Source organism: Phyllobates terribilis, unplaced genomic scaffold, assembly GCF_046119375.1.
Source record: "Phyllobates terribilis strain yellow unplaced genomic scaffold, ASM4611937v1 Scaffold_36__1_contigs__length_13169755, whole genome shotgun sequence".
Lineage (NCBI taxonomy): Eukaryota > Metazoa > Chordata > Amphibia > Anura > Dendrobatidae > Phyllobates > Phyllobates terribilis.
Window position 1 is genome coordinate 547,534 of NW_027362796.1, and position 18,373 is coordinate 565,906.

The 18,373-nt window shown below is 45.7% G+C and overlaps 2 protein-coding genes across 2 annotated transcripts in view; both read right to left on the reverse strand.

The window, feature by feature from the left end:
• LOC141182880 (uncharacterized) overlaps positions 1 to 13,900 on the reverse strand; it is a 47,222-nt gene extending 33,322 nt beyond the window's left edge. The window contains exon 1 of the mRNA XM_073660999.1: positions 13,643 to 13,900. Coding sequence (XP_073517100.1) covers positions 13,643 to 13,900 — 258 coding nt within the window. The remainder of the gene's footprint in view (positions 1 to 13,642) is intronic.
• LOC141182881 (uncharacterized) overlaps positions 12,010 to 18,373 on the reverse strand; it is a 49,309-nt gene continuing 42,945 nt past the window's right edge. The window contains exon 7 of the mRNA XM_073661000.1: positions 12,010 to 15,937. Within this exon, the coding sequence (XP_073517101.1) occupies positions 14,928 to 15,937 (1,010 nt within the window). The 3' untranslated portion in view covers positions 12,010 to 14,927. The remainder of the gene's footprint in view (positions 15,938 to 18,373) is intronic.

Consider the following 18,373-nt stretch of genomic DNA (forward strand, 5'->3'; position numbering starts at 1 on the left):
GGTTCTCGGCAGTGCCTTTGGCTTAGGTGCCTCCTTCTCGGTATCCAAGTTCCACCAACGTCTGCTGGCCCTTGGTAGTGCTTTCTGGCACAGGTACCTCCTGCTTAGTAACTGAATTCCAGTACCGTCAGCTGGTCCTCGGTAGCTGTACCTTCTGCTACATTTCCAAGTTCAAGCTTTTTGAAATGGTTCTTGGTAATCACTCTGGATCTCCCTTACGAGGACCCTGAAGATGAGGACCCTGAAGACCACCCCGAAGAAGACGAGGACCCCGAAGACGAGGACCCTGAAAACGAGGACCCCGAAGACGAGGACCTTGAAGACCAACCCGAAGAAGACGAGGACCCTGAAGACGAGGACCCCGAAGACGAGGACCCCGAAGACGAGGACCCCGAAGATGAGGACCCTGAAGACGAGGACCCTGAAGACGAGGACCCTGAAGACGAGGACCCTGAAGACGAGGACCCTGAAGACGAGGACCCTGAAGACCAACCCGAAGAAGACGAGGACCCCGAAGACGACAACCCTGAAGACGAGGATCCTGAAGACGACCCCGAAGAAGACGAGGACCCCGAAGACGACAACCCTGAACACGAGGACCCTGAAGACCAACCCGAAGAAGACGAGGACCCCGAAGACGACGACCCTGAAGACGAGGATCCCGAAGACGACGACCCTGAAGACCACCCCGAAGAAGACCAAGAAGATGACCCTGAAGAAGTTGACCAAGAGGATAAAGAAGAAGAAGACAACCACCAAGATACAGAAGAACAAGAGACAGAAAACCAAGAAGCAGAAGTACAAGAAGCTGCAGAACAAAAAGCGGAAGAACATTAAGCATAAGACAAAAAATCAGAACAAAAGATAATATCTAAATTATAAGCAGAAGATGACTAAGCAGTGTATGGGGGTGAGTCCGTTTCTCCTCGTGGTGCCCCTGGAAAAGACCTGCTGCTGCAGGCCAAACTGAACGCAGACAAATCCTGTTGTAAATCTTTTGTGACACGCAGAACGAAAGGTGTAATGTTCAAACTTTTATAGATAACAACTACAGGAATGCCTGCCACAAATAAGAATATGATGAAGATGAAGAAGTAGAATATGAAGAAGATTAATAGTTGAATAAGAAGAATATGAAGAATGTAAAAAAAAAGAATAATAAAAAGAAGGTGAAGAAGAAGAAGATGAAGAAGGTGAAGAAGAAGAAGATGAAAAAGATGCTGATGCTGAGGATGATGAAGGAGAGAGTGTGGGAGAACTAAAAAAGAAGGTGAAGAGCATGGAAGTAATGAAACATAAATATCTGACAAAATATAAAAATACTTAACATAGTCAATATTTCGTAACTCAGAACGTCTTAAAAAATATATTAATTCCTGCTATTCCATTTGATTGGGCTAAACCTCCATGCCTTTATTGTCTCCCCCACCTCCCCCAATACATTCTACATTATTCTTAGTTGTTTTCCTTCATGTAGAATTAACCTACAAGGAAAGAAAGGGTTTATTTTCATTCCGATATTTCTGTCCCATTGACTTGCATTGGTTTCCGGTATCGGAATCGGCGATATCCGATACTTTTTGGGTATCGGTCCGATCCAATCCGATCCGATATTTCCCGATATCGGAAGGTATCGCTCAACACTAGTTATAATGCAATAAAAAATGGAGTCACTTACCTTTTAAAGCCTTTGCTTTAGCACCATAGGTCCAATAGGTACCAATAAATTGGCCACTTCTATGTCCAAAATCTTAACAGCTTCTTGCTCTTTCTTCCTGCAGTCATAGTGGAGATATGGCGAAATTTTAAATTGATATACCACTTTTAAAGATAAATCATGTTTTAATGCTTTTAATCCTTTATTTAGGGTTTATTTACCCCTACAGTAATTTGGTAATACGCAAATATCTCATAGGTCCTGGGTTTATTAGCATCTGCACCAAGAATGGGGCTAAGTAAGTATTTATTAATTAGCCGTGGGGTAGATAGTACCATATTGTGTATGTAGGAGGCAGTACTGTGGGAAAATTTTACTGTGTGTGGGGAGGTGGCAGTACTGTGGGAACATTACACTGTTAGTGGGGGATGGCAGTCCTCAGGAAACATTATAATGTGCATGGAAGGATGGTGGTATTGTGGGAACATTAAACTTTGTGCTAGGGGAATGCTAGTACTGTGGGAACATTATACTGTGTGTGGTGGGAATGGTGGTACAGTGGGAATATTATAATGTGTGTGAGGGATGGTTGTACAGTGGAAACATTATACTGTGTGTGGGGCGGATGGTGGAACTATGGAAATATTATCTTTTGTATGAGAGATGGCAGTACTGTAGGAACATTATACTGTGTGAGGGGCATCATACATACTGCATAAGGAGTGTAAGATTGTGCGCCATAAAAAGAGAAAATCCTCAGTGTTGTGCAGCATTTGTATAAGAAGATTGCCATCTGTCGTCCAAGCGGAACCCTCCAGAACCAATGGGAAGAGGTCGAGTTTCAGGAAGGAGTCTAGATGGTTCACCGGGTAAGGTGACTTTGATGACACAGTTTCTTGACATAAAAGGCCAGCTCCCCAAAATGGGAGCAGATTTGTTGCCAAGCAAAGAATCGAGCACGATATGTGCAGGGGAATCTGAAGCCGAGGAACCAGGCGGGGGTAAAACCCAAGGCAGCGCGTTGTGGTGCGCCGGGAAGCAGAACCCGGCCGGTGCCAGATGAGTCCCAGAATCCAGTCTATGCTAGCTGAAGCCCAAGAACCAGACCTGCGCCGGTCAAGAGCCGAAGTCATAGCTACGCCAGTCAAGGCCAGAGAACTAGACCCCAGTACTTCGGGTATGAGAAATGCCCACAGTTGGATAAGCACCGAAGATCCGCGAGGAGATTCCTCTCGGGAGTATACGGCTACAGTTAAGAGTGGGAGGCGCAAGTGAGCCAGGCTGCTGCTTCCAGCACTGACATATGGTACAGGGGTTGGTCCAGGCTACTACAACAAGCAGGGCAAGGCTGGTTGAAGTGATGGCGGCCCAGCGAGCCTTGATAAACTTTGTCAGGAGGACTTGCATCCTAGGGGGAAGAACCGGAAACCCCCGCTAGGGAAAATATTATATACAGTGGGTACAGAAAGTATTCAGACTCCTTTAAATTTTTCACTCTGTTTCATTGCAGCCATTTGGTAAATTCTAAAAACTTCATTTTTTTTCTCATTAAAGTCCACTCTGCACCCCATCTTGTCTGAAAGAAAACAGAAATGTAGAAATATTTGCAAATTTATTAAAAAAGAAAAACTGAAATATCACATGGTCATAAGTATTCAGACCCTTTGCTCAGACACTCATATTTAAGTCACATGCTGTCCATTTCCTTGTGATCCTCCTTGAGATGGTTCTACTCTTTCATTGGAGTCCAGCTGTGTTTAATTAAACTGATAGGACTTGATTTGGAAAGGCACACACCTGTCTATATAAGACCTCACAGCTCACAGTGCATGTCAGACCAAATGAGAATCATGAGCTCAAAGGAACTGCCCAAGGAGACAGGTGTACGGAGCGGAGCCGCGTGTGTACGAGGTGCACGGAGCGGAGCCGCGTGTGTACGAGGTGTACGGAGCAGAGCCGTGTGTGTACGAGGTGCACGGAGCGGAGCCGCGTGTGTACGAGGTGTACGGAGCAGAGCCGTGTGTGTACGAGGTGTACGGAGCGGAGCCGCGTGTGTACGAGGTGCACGGAGCGGAGCCGCGTGTGTACGAGGTGTACGGAGCAGAGCCGTGTGTGTACGAGGTGTACGGAGCGGAGCCGCGTGTGTACGAGGTGCACGGAGCGGAGCCGCGTGTGTACGAGGTGTACGGAGCAGAGCCGTGTGTGTACGAGGTGCACGGAGCGGAGCCGCGTGTGTACGAGGTGTACGGAGCAGAGCCGTGTGTGTACGAGGTGTACGGAGCGGAGCCGCGTGTGTACGAGGTGCACGGAGCGGAGCCGCGTGTGTACGAGGTGTACGGAGCAGAGCCGCGTGTGTACGAGGTGTACGGAGCGGAGCCGCGTGTGTATGAGGTGCACGGAGCGGAGCCGCGTGTGTACGAGGTGTACGGAGCAGAGCCGAGTGTGTACGAGGTGTACGGAGCGGAGCCATGTGTACGAGGTGTACGGAGCGGAGCCGCGTGTGTACGAGGCGTACGGAGCGGAGCCGCGTGTGTATGAGGCGTACGGAGCGGAGTCGCACGTGTGCGAGGTGTAAGGAGCGGAGCCGTGTGTACGAGGTGTACGGAGCAGAGCCGCACGTGTACGAGGTGTACGGAGCGGAGCCGTGTGTGTACGAGGTGTACGGAGCGGAGCCGCGCGTTTACGGGTGTATGGAGCGGAGCCGCGTGTGTACGAGGTGTATGGAGCGGAGCCGCGTGTGTACGAGGTGTACGGAGTGGAGTCGCACGTGTGCGAGGTGTACGGAGCGGAGCCGCACGTGTGCGAGGTGTACGGAGCGGAGCCGCACGTGTGCGAGGTGTACGGAGCGGAGCCGTGTGTGTACGAGGTGTACGGAGCGGAGCCGCGCGTTTACGGGTGTACGGAGTGGAGCCGCGTCTGTATGAGGTGTACGGAGCGGAGCCGCTTGTATACGAGGTGTACGGAGCGGAGCCGTGTGTACGAGGTGTAAAGAGGAGAGCCGCACGTGTACGAGGTGTACGGAGAGGAGACGCGTGTGTACGAGGTGTACGGAGAGGAGACGCGTGTGTACGAGGTGTACGGAGCGGAGCCGCGTGTGTACGAGGTGTACGGAGCGGAGCCGCGTGTGTACGAGGTGTACGGAGCGGAGCCGCGTGTGTACGAGGTGTACGGAGCGGAGCCGCGTGTGTACGAGGTGTACGGAGCGGAGCCGCGTGTGTACGGGGTGTACGGAGCGGAGCCGCGTGTGTACGAGGTGTACGGAGGAGAGCCGCGTGTGTACGAGGTGTACGGAGCGGAGCCGCGTGTGTACGAGGTGTACGGAGCGGAGCCGCTTGTATACGAGGTGAACGGAGCGGAGCCGCTTGTGTACGAGGTGTGCGGAGCGGAGCCGCGTGTGTACGAGGTGTACGGAGCGGAGCCGCGCGTTTACGGGTGTACGGAGCGGAGCCGCGTGTGTACGAGGTGTACGGAGCGGAGCCGTGCGTACGAGGTGTACGGAGCGGAGCCGTGTGTACGAGGTGTAAAGAGGAGAGCCGCACGTGTACGAGGTGTACGGAGCGGAGCCGCGCGTGTACGAGGTGTACGGAGCAGAGCCACGTGTGTACGAGGTGTACGGAGCGGAGCCGCGCGTTTACGGGTGTACGGAGCGGAGCCGCGTGTGTACGAGGTGTACGGAGCGGAGCCGCGTGTGTACGAGGTGTACGGAGCGGAGCCGCGCGTTTACGGGTGTACGGAGCGGAGCCGCGTGTGTACGAGGTGTACGGAGCGGAGCCGCGGGTGTACGGAGGAGAGCCGCACGTGTACGAGGTGTACGAGGCTTACGAAGTCGAGCCGTGTGTGTACGAGGCGTACGGAGCCGAGCCGTGTGTGTACGAGGCGTACGGAGCAGAGCCGCGTTGTACGAGGTGTACGGAGCGGAGCCGCGCGTTTACGGGTGTACGGAGCGGAGCCACGTGTATACGAGGTGTACGGAGCGGAGCCGCGCGTTTACGGGTGTATGGAGCGGAGCCGCGTTTGTACGAGGTGTACGGAGCAGAGCCGCGTATGTACGAGGTGTACGGAGCGGAGCCGTGTGTGTACGAGGTGTACGAAGCGGAGCCATTTGTACGGAGCGGAGCCTCGTGTGTACGAGGTGTACGGAGCGGAGCCTCGTGTGTACGAGGTGTACGGAGCGGAGCCTCGTCTGTACGGAGCGGAGCCGCATGTGTACGAGGTGTACGGAGCGGAGTCGCGTGTGTACGAGGTGTACGGAGCGGAGCCGCACGTTTACGGGTGTACGGAGCGGAGCCACGTGTGTACGAGGTGTACGGAGCGGAGCCGCGTGTGTACGAGGTGTACGAAGTCGATCCGTGTGTGTACGAGGCGTACGGAGCCGAGCCGTGTGTGTACGAGGTGTACGGAGCAGAGCCGCGTATGTACGAGGTGTACGGAGCGGAGCCGTGTGTGTACAAGGTGTACGAAGCGGAGCCATTTGTACGGAGCAGAGACTCGTGTGTACGAGGTGTACTGAGCGGAGCCGCGTGTGTACGAGGTGTACGGAGCAGAGCCGCACGTGTACGAGGTGTACGGAGCGGAGCCGCGTGTGTACGAGGTGTACGGAGCGGAGCCGCGCGTGTACGAGGTGTACGGAGCGGAGCCGCGCGTTTACGGGTGTACGGAGCGGAGCCGCGTGTGTACGAGGTGTACGGAGCGGAGCCGCGGGTGTACGGAGGAGAGCCGCACGTGTACGAGGTGTACGGAGCGGAGCCGCGTGTGTACGAGGCTTACGGAGCCGAGCCGTGTGTGTACGAGGTGTACGGAGCAGAGCCGCGTATGTACGAGGTGTACGGAGCGGAGCCGAGTGTGTACGAGGTGTACGGAGCAGAGCCGCGTATGTACGAGGTGTACGGAGCGGAGCCGTGTGTGTACGAGGTGTACGGAGCGGAGCCGCACGTTTACGGGTGTACGGAGCGGAGCCACGTGTGTACGAGGTGTACGGAGCGGAGCCGCGTGTGTACGAGGTGTACGAAGTCGAGCCGTGTGTGTACGAGGCGTACGGAGCCGAGCCGTGTGTGTACGAGGTGTACGGAGCAGAGCCGCGTATGTACGAGGTGTACGGAGCGGAGCCGTGTGTGTACAAGGTGTACGAAGCGGAGCCATTTGTACGGAGCAGAGACTCGTGTGTACGAGGTGTACTGAGCGGAGCCGCGTGTGTACGAGGTGTACGGAGCAGAGCCGCGCGTGTACGAGGTGTACGGAGCGGAGCCGCGCGTGTACGAGGTGTACGGAGCGGAGCCGCGCGTGTACGAGGTGTACGGAGCGGAGCCGCGCGTGTACGAGGTGTACGGAGCGGAGCCGCGCGTGTACGAGGTGTACGGAGCGGAGCCGCGCGTGTACGAGGTGTACGGAGCGGAGCCGCGTGTGTACGAGGTGTACGAAGCAGAGCCGCGTGTGTACGAGGTGTACGGAGCGGAGCCATGTGTACGGAGCGGAGCCGCGCGTTTACGAGTATACGGAGCAGAGCCGCGTGTGTACGAGGCGTACGGAGCGGAGCCGCGTGTGTACGAGGCGTACGGAGCGGAGCCGCGTGTGTACGAGGTGTACGGAGCGGAGCTGTGTGTACGAGGTGTACGGAGCAGAGCCGCACATGTACGAGGTGTACGCAGCGGAGACGTGTGTTTACGAGGTGTACGGAGCGGAGCCGCGTGTGTACGAGGTGTACGGAGCGGAGCCGCGCGTTTACGGGTGTACGGAGCGGAGCCACGTGTGTTCGAGGTGTACGGAGCGGAGCCGCGCGTGTACGAGGTGTACGGAGCGGAGCCGCGCGTGTACGAGGTGTACGGAGCGGAGCCGCGCGTGTACGAGGTGTACGGAGCGGAGCCGCGCGTGTACGAGGTGTACGGAGCGGAGCCGCGCGTGTACGAGGTGTACGGAGCGGAGCCGCGCGTGTACGAGGTGTACGGAGCGGAGCCGCGCGTGTACGAGGTGTACGGAGCGGAGCCGCGCGTGTACGAGGTGTACGGAGCAGAGCCGCGTGTGTACGGAGCGGAGCCACGTGTGTACGGAGCGGAGCCGCGCGTTTACGGGTGTACGGAGCGGAGCCGCGTGTGTACGAGGTGTACGGCAATTTCTTCTGCTCTGTCCACATTCACACTACTACAGATTTTAAAGTTGCTCCAATTACACCTCTGGCTCCTCTGTTTTCAGCATTATCCCTGAGCTCCAACACCGCCAGTTGGCGCTCAGAAGTGCCGTCTGCACAGTCAACACTGGCTGCCGTGTTATTGGGGTTCAGTAACGTCAGCTGTTCCCCTGCTGTGCGTACGTCAATTTCTCCTGCTCTGTCCACATTCACACTACTACAGATTTTAAAGTTGCTCCAATTACACACACTACAGCGTGAGCTGCACTCACACACAGAGACCTTGCAGACAGGCGTGAACAGTGCAGATGCAGAGCACTGTGCACTAGTGCTGCAAGACAAAAAAAATTTCTCTATCTACTCCTATATAGAGTATTTGGAACCAATTTAGCTGAATACGGATGGAACCACCACACTAATAGGAGAAATCAGGAAAAATGATCAATTAGCAAAAAAGGACAATGTATGAGGCAGTGACACACGCTGAGCGCACTACAACCAGACGTGGCTGAAGCACACACTACAGCGTGAGCTGCACTCACACACACAGACCTTGCAGACAGCGGTGAACAGCACAGAGAACTGTGCACTAGCGCTGCAAGGCACAGCGATTTATAAAGTAGCTTGGGTAAAGCAGAATAGAGCAGATAGGTAGCTAAAACTGTCCCTCAGAACAACAGCGTCCTATGCCTAACTGAATTCACAGCAGAGTGAGCTCAAAATGGCGGCGGAGGCTTTTATAGTGCATCATGACATCATTTCAGCAGCCAATCACAGCCATGCCATTAGTTAACATGCCTACATGCCTAACAGGATGTGCCCACACTTCTTAGGATCCTCATTGGCTGAATAAAATGAAACTGGCTCATTGCATTCCGGTATACGATATGCTAAAAGTATCGGAATTAAGTATCGGAATTCCGATACCGCGAATATCGGCCGATACCCGATATTTCAGTATCGGAATGCTCAACACTAGATAAGAAACCACTGGAACTTGATGAAAACTTGAACACAACACAGTTCATTTAGGATCATCGTCCTCTGTAATCCTGGTGGTCAGTGGTGTGAATGTATTGAATTGACACATCTATCATCACTCAGCATTCAGCAATTTTACCTTCTGATACTTCTGGATAGCGTCTGTTTCTTCTTGTAACTTTTGAGAATCTCTTTAGATTTAGAAATATGGAAAGTCTTTATTAAGATAAAATTAATAATTGCAGTATTTTGATTGAAGTCTTCATTCCCTAATCTAATACCAAATCTGGCAATTTCCTAACCTATAATATCACAGCATACCATAGCAATCAGTAATATTCATCTAATTATTTTCAAAATATTAATATCAATGATGTTTGGAATAATAAAACAATAATAGAAAATAATTATTAATCAGGTTCTTCATGTGATAGAACATTTTTTCATATCATAGGTGTAATTACCTCCTTTTCCAACCCATAGGTGTCAGTGTGTTTTGATGTAACAAGTGTTTATATCTTTATTAACTAGAGATATTGATTAAACCAGTAATACCAAAGAATGTATACTCTTGAACCAAAATGAATAAATATATGAATGAATGAATGACTTGTATTTACTCAAAAAATTGAAATATTTTCTTTTAGTGGAACCATATCATTATATTTAATGAAGCAATATTCTTGTACTAGACATTACTTTATCAAATATTGATGGGCATGGAGAGGGGGTGAATATTCATGCTCTTTAACAGTGGGCACACGCGATCGCCCGGCCGCAGCAGGAGCCGAGCTGCTGATACACTGTGTGCCGCTATTAAGGAGCATGAACTGCGACTACGCTGTGTGCCGGCTATTAAGGAGCTTTAAGTCACTGCTCCCCACGCACACAGTCCCGACGTGGGGAGCAGTGACTTCCGGCAGCTGATCTCTCCTTGTGAGCCGCGCATGACGTCACATGTTGAGATCAGTGCGGGCAGACAGGATGCAGCGCTGGAGGAAAGAGAAGAAAGGTGAGTAGGAGTGTTTATTTTTTATGTGCAGCCTGATGGGGATTAGGGGGACCATGCATACTAGGATAAGGATGAGGGGGCCATACATACCAGGATAGGGATTAGGGGTGCCATGCATACCAGGATAAGAATGAGGGGGCCATGCATACCAGGATAAGGATGAGGTGTGCCATGCATACCAGGATAGGGATGAGGGGTGCCATGCATACCAGGATAGGGATGATGGGTGCCATGCATACCAGGATAGGGATGAGGGGTGCCATGCATACCAGGATAGGGATGAGGGGTGCCATGCATACCAGGATATGGATGAGGGGTGCCATGCATACCAGGATGGAGGGGTGCCATGCACATCAAGATCGGGATGGGAGCCACGTATAATAGGAAGGGGGGGGCATATCTACCAGGATGGGGGATATTATCAGAATTGGGGGACATTGCCCCTATTCCAGTGTCAGCAGCAGACCCACTCTCCCTTAACAGTGCATCGTGACCACATTTTTAGCTTACATTTTTTTTTCTATTTTCCTTCTCTAAAACCTAGGTGTGTCTTATAGTCCGAAAACTACGGTAAGTTATGCAACTTCGCATGTAATACCCTTCTTAGTTATACCATTGTACCTTATTAATATTTCTTCTTTATTAAAATGTGTGAAAAATAAGTATTGATCAAAAGTGATTATATAATCAGGATCAAAAACACATTTTCCCCCTTAATGCCCAAAAAATATTTTATAAAATAATTCACCAAAATTAAAAATAATTATTTTATAAATATTTTGCATACATTTCATATCAATGTGTAGCATATATTTGTCTGAAGATGTGTGTACTCATCTAGGTAACCATTAAAAAATATTAACCTTGAATACTATAAAATTATAATGTGGAAAATTATTCTAAATTATTCTAAATGTAAATTTCCTTTATAAATCATTTTGATGTGTGCTTGCACTTATCCACTATAAACTAAATCAAGAAATAATAATTACTAAAGATTATATATATATATATATATATATATATATATATATATATATATATATATATATATGTGGATAATACTTAATTATGTATCATAATATTCTCAGAATGAAATGTATTTCTATTACTTCACATAAAAACTTTTTTTTGGGGGGGGGATTTTGCAGCTGCTCATGTACTCATCTGTCATTTCACTCTGTCCTAGATCTATTCAAACCATACATTCAACATGCAAAGGTATGAATACATATGTTTTTAACACAAAATTATTATATCCTAATTATCAATGAGCATTGTAAACTATTAAATTTAATATCTTTATATTTCTTTGAATATTCCCCACATACATATAACTATTTCCTTTACTTGCAAAGATAGAAATGTCTTGGAAATTCTCTCTACTCGGCTTACAAGCTTTAAGTTACACCAACTGAAAATAGGAATTCACATATAGTAAAAGGAAAGCCAGCTCACCCAATACTTATAATCTAGCTTGCACGGAACCAGGTGATTCCACACCAGAATATGCTAAAAAAAGGGATAGTTGTTCCAGAGTCTGGTAAAATAATTCTTTCTTTATTTTTCATCCATTAAAAACTTGCAAAAATTACAAAGGTTGCATAGACAGGGAAGGGGAGCAAGACGCGTTTCGAACGCTCACTTGCGTTCTTTATCACTGCATAGCTACACAATGAACAGGTTTTTATAAAATAATAAAAATGTGCCAATGAAAACAGTTGGAACAAATCACATAATATAATTACCACATTAAGCAACAGTCGTGTATATTATCAAGCCAAAATCACCAGGGTATGTGAACTTTTGATCAGGGTCATTTGGATGTTTTTGGTTGTCATTAAGATTTAAAAAGAGAAAACACAGTAGTTTGACAATAAATGGCTTCACCCAACCAATAATCATGAGTGGAGAAAAAGTTTTTTTTGTTATCATTCATATTCTCTGAAACAAGGCCAAGAAAGGAAAAATTCTGCCGGAGTATGTAAACTTTTGATCACAACTGTATATACAGGGTGGGCCATTTATATGGATACACCTAAATAAAATGGGAATGGTTGGTTATATCAACTTCCTGTTTGTGGCACATTAATATATGAGAGGAGGAAAACTGTTCCAGATGGGTGGTGACCATGGTGGCCATTTTGAAGTCGGCCATTTTGGATCCAACTTTATTTTTTTCAATTGGAAGAGGGTCATGTGACATTAAACTTATTGAGAATTTCATAAGAAAAACAATGGTGAGCTTGGTTTTAACATAAAACTTTATTCTTTCATGAGTTATTTACAAGTTTATGACCTCTTATAAAATGTGTTCAAAGTGCTGCCCATTGTGTTGGATTGTCAATGCAACCCTCTTCTCCCACTCTTGACACACTGATAGCAACACCCCAGAAGAAATGCTAGCACAGGCATCCAGTATCAGTTGTTTCAGATGCTGCACATCTCATATCTTCACAGCATAGACAATTGCCTTCAGATGACCCCAAAGATAAAAGTCTAAGGGGGTCAGATCAGGAGACCTTGGTGGCCATTCAACTGGCCCATGATGACCAATCCACTTTCCAGGAAACTGTTCATGTAGGAATGCTTGGACCTGACACCCATAATGTGGTGGTGGCACCATCTTGGTGGAAAAACTCAGGGAACGTGCCATCTTCAGTGTATAAAGAAAGCAACACATCATCATGTAGCAATTTCAGCTATCCAGTGGCATTGAGGTTTCCATTGATGAAGAATGGCCCCACTATCTTTGTACCCCATATACCACACCATACTATCATTTTTTGTGTTCCAACAGTCTTGGAGGGATCTATCCACTGTGGGTTAGTGTCAGACCAATAGCGGTGGTTTTGTTTGTTAACTTCACCATTCACAAAAAGTTTGCCTCATCACTGAATATAATGTTCTGTGTAAACTGAGGATGCTGTTCCAATTTTTGTTTTGCCCATTCTGCAAATTCAGTGCGTTGATCTGGGTCATCCTCGTTGAGATGCTGCAGCAGCTGGATTTTGCAAGGGTGCCATTTGTGAGTAGCTAATATCCGCTGAAGGGATGTTCACTGAACCTGTTTTACGAAATTTGGCAAGCAGTTTGGTAACTGTAGCATGGGAGATGGGTGGTCTCATAGGGTGTCTTGCATTGAATCTGCTGCAATGACCTGAGTACTGCGCGTTCACCAGACATCAACACAATTTCTATCCACTCCTCAAGTGTTAACCTCTGTGACATATCAATGGCTGTAAACAAAGAGAAACTTGTAAAAAACTCATGAAAGAATAGAGTTACGTTAAAACCAAGCACACCATTGTTTTTCTTATGAAATTGTCAATAAGTTTGATGTGTCACATGACCCTCTTCCCATGGAAAAAATAAAGTTGGATCCAAAATGGCAGACTTCAAAATGGCCGCCATGGTCACCACCCATCTGGAAAAGTTTTCCCCCTCCCATATATTAATATGCCACAAACCGGAAGCTAATATCACCAACCATTCCCATTTTATTTAGGTGTATCCATATAAATGGCCCACCCTGTACAGACATGGATTTTGGCATGATTTTTTATAATTTTAACAAATTTTTCCTAACTTTAATTTGGAATTGGGCCTGTGTAGCTTTTAAGTTTTCTTCTAGTTTTAATGGTCTTTGTACATAAGCTCCTCCTACATCACTTGAGTCAATTATCATGTCTCCTCCTACATCACTTAATATGTCAGTTTCTCTTTTGTCCGTTCCCATGTCAGTCTCTTTGTCACCAGACGGTCACCTTCAGTAGCTGTTATCCTGTTCAATTTCCACATTACAGTCAGAATCAGTAACATCATTAGTATCCTTTACACTATTACAGAGTCATGCTTTGACTTTTCTGACACAAGTTTGTGAAATGTCAACCAATTGTAAAATATTTTTCAACTTCTCTTTGTCTCTATAAAAGGACACCAGCTTAGAATCTAATTTTAAATTCTCCATTTCACATTCTGCGCATAAGCTAAGCCACAAAACGTCTAAGTCAGTCTCGTCAGTAGCCTTTAATTTTAGTTTACTTTGCTTAGAAAAGAAGAAATAATATCCATATTTTTCCTTAACTTCAGATTTCTCAGATTCTCCTTTACACTGGGGTTTGGTCATCAGTGTACTTCTGATCCTTGTAGTACTTCTGGTGCCTGTCAATCCATCTGGAGAATATATCAGTCCTCAATCATCTGTAGGTTATTTCTGATTCTTGTGACAAAGTTAGTGGATTTCCCGACACTTGGACAACAGGTGTTCAGCAAAAGCTTTCCTCCTCTCCCCCACCTTGTTCAAGGAGAAGGAAGCCACTTGAAAGCACAAAAAAACTCAGGACTGGGGGCTCGCCAAAATGTTAAATATAATTATTTTTGTATATTTATATATAGATAGGACTGTTTATCAGATGCGATTGTTCAAAGAATATATTATTTATTCTTGGGTTGTCCATTAAAAAGAATAATTCCAGCAGTTACATAAAATAGGTGAAATAGTTACAAAGTGATTTTCCATTTGTCCATAATTAGCCTATTAGTTGAGATTCACCTATCTTTTCCTGGGATCCTGAATGGTAGGTTGCGTCTGTCTGTGTCCAGCACGTGTGTCAGGGCCTACATATCAGCTGTCTCTTCAGCTCTTAGATCCTAGGACTGAGCCATGTAATGTAGAATGGAAAAGAGACCCCGAGACCCCCACCCTGTGTGGGTTATATTGGCCCCTCACAGCACCTGTTGTTCTGCTTATGGCACTAACTTACACTGAGCTAAAAAGACAAGAATAGCCTGAATGTCTTGTCAGCAAAACCTAGCTCGAGGCTGATCTATATAGAATTCAGATTAAAAAATGAATATCCATAATTCATATTTAACAGTAATATAGCACACCTATAAGTGTATAGGATCATAATGTTTAATACAATAGTATGGTTATATAAGAAATTTCAAGAATGTGGAATGTTAATTGTAAGATATAGTGACTGCAAGTTATCAGACGGTAATGGGCAAGCTGAAAGGATATATAGGAGAGATGCATGTATGTCATCCTATGGTATGTTATTTTATTACTGTATGTACTGGTTTCTTGGTTTGTAAAAAAAAAAAACTAATAAAAAAATATCTATAAAAATGTATTGGATTAAAAAAAAAGATTAGGAAAAAGGCTTCTCCCCTGTGTGAGTTCTCATGTGTCTATCCAAAGCTGATTTCTGGTTAAAACTTTTCCCACATTCAGAACATGAAAAAGGCTTCTCCCCTGTGTGAGTTCTCTGGTGATTAACCAAAGCTGATTTCTGGTTAAAACATTTCCCACATTCTGAACACGAAAAAGGCTTCTCTCCTGTGTGAGCTCTCTGGTGACTAACCAAAGTGGATTTCTGGTTAAAACATTTCCCACATTCTGAACATGAAAAAGGCTTCTCCCCTGTGTGGGTTCTCTGGTGCTTAATCAAATCTGATTTCTGGTTAAAACATTTGCCACATTCTGAACATGAAAAAGGCTTCTCCCCCGTGTGAGTTCTCTTGTGGATATTAAGAAGTGATTTCTGGTTGAAATATTTCCCACATTCTGAACAGGAAAAAGGCTTCTCCTTACTGTGAGTTCTCTGGTGTCTAACAAAAGCTGATTTCCAGTTAAAACATTTCCCACATTCCGAACATGAAAAAGGCTTCTCCCCCGTGTGAGTTCTCTTGTGGATATTAAGAAGTGATTTCCGGTTAAAACATTTCCCACATTCTGAACATGAAAAAGGCTTCTCCGCTATGTGAGTTCGCTGGTGCGCAACAAAAACTGATTTCTGGTTAAAACTTCGGCCACATTTGGAACAAAACAATCTATTATCCGCTGTGTGTATTTTTTGATGTTTAAGAATAGACTTTTCGAGGGTAAAACTATTTCCATTTTCTGAAAGTGAAAATGACCTCTTTCCTTTAGGAGCAGTTCGTTTTTTAATGCTTATTTTTTTATTTTGATTTTTTTCCTTCATAGTCGGTAATGAATCAGAAGACAGGATCTGTTCCATAGGCTTAGATGATAGATCTTTGCTTTGAAGGGAAGATGGGATATCTGGAGAAATGGCATAAACTTCAATTGTATCCTGTAAGATCTCAAGATCATCCGATTTAAAAATCTCCGGTCTCTCTGATCTCCAGGTACAGTCATCTGCCAAGAAAAAAAACAATTAATAATTTTGAATGAAATATCCTTGAATTTACATTTTTGAACATTTCTACTTAAATGTCTGTAGAAATGGCAAGTTATTGACAGAATGACAGTGAAAAGTGAAAACCTCACAGAATGAACCAGTAGAGCGTAGTGTTCAACTGTTTGTTCATTCTGTCTCCAAAATATGGAATAAGAAGCCATCAAAAAATGTTATGTAGGCAAAAATGATACCAATAAAAACTTCTACTCATCCATAAACCAATGCAGCAAAATCCGGTCTCCCAAAGTCAAATCTCCCCCTTCCTTCTGAGCCTTGAAGTGTGCCTAAACAATATTTAGCAACCATGTATTTGGCATTATTATAGTGAGAAGAACCCACTTAATTTACGGTGTGCGTCTCCTAGAGCACAATCTGGGCACTATGTGTTGGGTAATAAAATGGCAAATGTGTAATTTTCACCCTTCAACATCCACTGCGTGCTAATTTCTGGAAAGTGATTGTGGAGTCAAAATATTCACTTCTCCTATAGATTAATTCACTGAGGGTTATAATTTTCAAAATGAAGCTACTTTATGGTGATTTCTACTGCTCTGGTTTTCTGTCATTTTATTATATTAAGGCTTCTTTAAATGGTGTGTTCCATCTCCTCTGGGGATAAGCAAGGCAGTCCCTGGGATCTGGAAAATGGATTATATAGCACCAAGCCTGTTAGTGGTGGCCATCTTTTGAGCTGTCAGGTGACCATGAACAGCGCCCCCAATACATTGTGTCTGAAAACTATTCCAGCAAGATCAGCAATACAATAGCTAAATGTCGCTCCTTCCCTTCTTAACCTGCCATGTGCCCAGACAGTAGTGTACAGCTGTATATAGGGTATTGTCAAATTCAAGAGAAGTTGGAATATAATTTGTAAGGTCCATTTGTTTCCTATTATCCTTTGTGAAGAATTACAAAGTTATCACCACATAAAGTGACACACGTCTGATTTGAAAATGGAGCCTGACTAGGAACACAAAACTGGCTGCAGGAAGAGGTTAAATTAGAGGATCACTTGAGTCAAAAACTGTGACTATAGACAATAACACATCTACTGAAATGATCAAACTCAATAGTCTCCATCAGTTAAAAACGAGTAACTAGTGGTGAAACCTTTCTGTGGTAATTGGAGTATGGGGCTCGGTGGCTCTTCGTAATCTAAACTATGATAAGGGCCAATATTTTCTGTCAGAGGAGTTTCAAGAAGAAATATTAGACATTTAAAGAGAACTTTTTATAATAGTGCAGAGCTGAGGTGTCTTAAATTTAGACCTCGGGCATTGGGAAGACATAATGGAGACCTTCTTTTAAAGACAACGAGGGAGTTACAGAGTCACATAAGTGAGTCAGGCCGATTCCACCACACTCAAACTATCATACAAAATGAACCTGTAAAAAAAGACAGAATAAAAGATATGTTACATCCCCAACAACAATATATGTATCAGGGGAGAACTACAACACTAAACCGGAATTGCAGTCATTTATGGTGGACCATTGGATCTACTATGAGTCCTGATGAGAAGAGTAGAGAAAGTATTAGTGCTCCTGTCAGGCAAAATGTATTTTTGGTCATAGTTTTAAAAAATGAGAGCTGTCTCAAATCTCCACCCCCCTGTCCATTTGTAAGAGTTTTACATAGAACTCACTGTTGCTTTTCCCCCAAACCTCAGGAATTTTTATGAGCGTCATAAAGCCTCAGCCCAGAGCAAGCACTGGTATACCCTGGATTTTTCCCTCCAATCCTATTGTTTAGCTGCACAAATGTTTAATGTCGATTTTAATCATGCACATGACTGTCAGAAACACAGGGAGCACATTTTTGAGATGGTCATCTTTTTCCAATTGTGATGGTGTGGTTTTCGTGACGAGGAGACCACCGGAAGCCCGGGAAATGGGTTCTGAGCTTCTGAGCATCATAGAGATTTCATATTTGATATCCATCTTCATGAATAGTGGTGACAGCAAACATGATGTCTCCATCTTGGATGTGGGACCCCCCCCCCACACCAAGATATGAAATCTGAAGGAGTTTTAGGTCTTCTGCAGCTGGGTGGGTTCACAAAGCCGAGTCCCCGTGTGAGGTAAGCACCATGGGTGTCTCCTAATGTTTTGGCCCCTTTACTAAAAACCAGAACGGCCATTTTTTAAGTCATTCTTGCCCCGGGATGTCAGACGCATGCACACCACGCTGCGTGGAAGAATCACATCTAATTTCCGGGGAGCCGTCCCCCCCACAGAATCTGAGACCATCACCACGTGGCACAGGTTTTGCTATTACTTATCCCTTTTATTTTAATAACTGTTTATTCATATATGTACATTGTCTCTTTTATAATATCTTGTATATCTTTTGTAAACACTGCCCACTTTTGGGAGTAAATCATTATTATTTA